This window comes from Mus musculus, chromosome 7, assembly GCF_000001635.26.
Source record: "Mus musculus strain C57BL/6J chromosome 7, GRCm38.p6 C57BL/6J".
Taxonomy (NCBI): Eukaryota; Metazoa; Chordata; class Mammalia; order Rodentia; family Muridae; genus Mus; species Mus musculus.
In genome coordinates, this window is record NC_000073.6 from 86,304,555 (window position 1) to 86,307,350 (window position 2,796).

A 2,796-nucleotide genomic window follows, 5' to 3' on the forward strand; every position below is an offset into this window, starting at 1 on the left:
CCCCTACTATTATACAGTAAAATATTATTTCTTAGAATGGATATATAAACATAAACTTATAATGACATTATTAATGGCCTTATTAATGTAGAAAAGAGAATATTTCATGAGTCTCACTTCTAGACAAAGAACTACAGGCTAGTACTGACTACTGGGATGAGAGAGACCCCTTATTAGTTAGTGGTCCAGTGAAGAGTGACCAGCCTCTAAAACATATGCATATACACAAATAATAAAATAGAATCAGCAAGTGCTATACCCCAGATACACACATTATTGAAACAAATATAATCAAGTCGTTATTTTTGGCAAAGTCAATTTAATCATGGTTTCACTTCACAAGGCAAATAGCATGTTTCATTTTACATTGATATTGAGAAAATTTCTTAACAAAAATTTAGAAAATTATTGAGTGAAGCCTAGTAATGAACAAGTGTCAATGAGTAATTACTGATCAAAACTTATTCCATAGTGTTTTAACCTATTTTTCCAAATACATATATCACTTAATATGGAGATGTTTTATAAATAAAAAAAGGAGGGGCTATTATCCAGTTAAACAATACTTCTTAAATATCATTACAAAAGATTGACTTTGTAGTAATTAGCATGGGGTTACATAGGAGAATATTATTTTGTTGTTAATTGGTAAAATGCCTAGAACTTATTGTTTGTAACCTATTGTATATTTTTATGCTTATATGTATATTTTAAAGGAAATAGATTAATTATACTCTGCATCATCTGGGTGTTGATGAATTTCTGAAATCTATTATGTAATGAAGGTTTTATTATTTTGTTTATATCATCTGTCTTCAGTCAACTTCAGAAGCTATCAATGATTATTGCTCAGTGTTTTTATATCACTAGACTGTATATAAGTATTATATTTTGCATTGTATATTTGTGCACATGTATTAATAGGGCTGGAATCTCTTACTGAGACTAAAGCTGAATATTTTGGCTTATCTGATTGGATCTGCCTGTTCTTGGCTACTAACACTGGAAGGACATGCATATGTGGCCATGACTTTATTTTATATCTGTGCTGGATATTTGGACAGAGGTTCTAATCTTTCCACAGCAAACATTTTTGTCTACTGATCCATATCCCCAGCCTATTACCAAGACATTTTTGTGTTTTAGTCTTTACTTAACTTATATATCAAATATGTGGCTTTCAATCACAAAATAAAAAACACTATTTTAATAAAATTTGTTATAATAATATTTTAATAAATTTTAATAGCTTTCGAAATTTTCCAAATACTTATAGGTCACTTGTAAGTTCAAAATCTGAATACATCTTTTATGGAAAGTTCATTTTTATACCTGCCTACATTGGTAAATGAGTGTCTGGTGTTAAGTAAAGGAAGCCTATTAGTTGATGCCTTAAAGTATTTGAAGTTGCCTTTTTGATATTGCTTATATATTCAAATGTAATTAACATTGCTACATATAAATTGTACTCTGGATCATTTCCCAAAAAACCTGTGACTTTTTAAAACAGAATATGGATTTTTAGATACCACAGTTATATGTGAATTACTTATAAAAGAAAGGATATAAATTTGAGATTTTACAGGTAAAATGATTTACTGGAGTAAGGTTGTATTCCATTCTGAAACCATTAACCTTTTAAAAATGCAAATACTTTCTTAATTCCTGACTGCATCTCTTTGTTCCTGAAGCTATATACTATTGGGTTCAATGTAGGAGTTACTAGAGTATATAGTGCAGCTACCACCTTGTCTTTATCAAAGGTATAGCTGGATGCAGGTCGGATATAGGTGTAGATAACAGGAGAATAGTAAAGGGACACCACCATGAGGTGCGATGAGCACGTAGAGAAGGCCTTCTTCTTGCCTTCTGTTGTGCGGATGCGGAGAATAGCAGCAATAATAAATCCATAGGAAATGCAGGTTAGAGTAAAGTCTCCCACAGCCAGGGTGATATCAGCAACATACACCATCACCTCATTGACTCTTACAGGACTACAGGACAAAGCAAGCAGCGGGGGTATTTCACAGAAGAAGTGGTCAATTATATTCGGCCCACAGAAAGTCAGCCTCAGAATGAGACCAGTGTGCACCCAGGAATTGGTTACAGCAATAGCCATGACAATGCTAAGCAAGCCTACACATGTATAGTGGTTCATAATAGTACTATAGCGAAGTGGGAAGCAAATGGCCACATAGCGGTCATAGGCCATTGTAGTAAAGAGCACCATCTCAGCCCCCAAGGACCATGTGAAAAAGAAGAGCTGGGACATGCAACCCCCATATGAAATTGAATTTTTTGATGTTAACATAGTTCCCAACATTTTGGGTATGATGCTTGTAGTGCAGATTATGTCCACCACAGCCAAGGCCAGAAGGAGAATATACATGGGTGTGTGCAAGGTGGTGTTATAGATTATGGCAACAACAATTAGCATATTACCAAGTAGAGCCACAAGGTAGATAAAAAGAAAAACAATGAAAAGTATTCCCTGAAGTTCAGACTTTTGAGTAAGTCCCAGAATCATAAACTCACTAACAATGCTGAAGTTCATCATGCATGAGTGGTTAGACAGAAAATTTCTCTGTGTGTAAACAATTGCAAGTGATAATTTGGGGTATATGATGTCTCACTACTGATGATATGCAATTTTGTAGCATAAGTTTCTCTATGATGGGATACTGATTTCCAGGCAATATCCTCTATTCTCCAGATTCCATTCTTTGATTTCTTTTCTTCCATGAATAATTTAAATAAATTGAAGACAATAGTGGGCTTAAAAATAGGAGAAAGATA

General features: G+C 33.6%; 1 protein-coding gene across 1 annotated transcript; it reads right to left on the reverse strand.

Annotated features, from left to right (window-relative positions):
• Positions 1-1,630: 1,630 nt before the first annotated feature.
• Positions 1,631-2,557, reverse strand: Olfr309 (olfactory receptor 309). Its single transcript, NM_001011866.1, has one exon. The coding sequence runs from the start codon at positions 2,555-2,557 to the stop codon at positions 1,631-1,633; it is 927 nt and encodes a 308-aa protein (NP_001011866.1).
• Between the last annotated feature and the right edge of the window lie 239 nt (positions 2,558-2,796).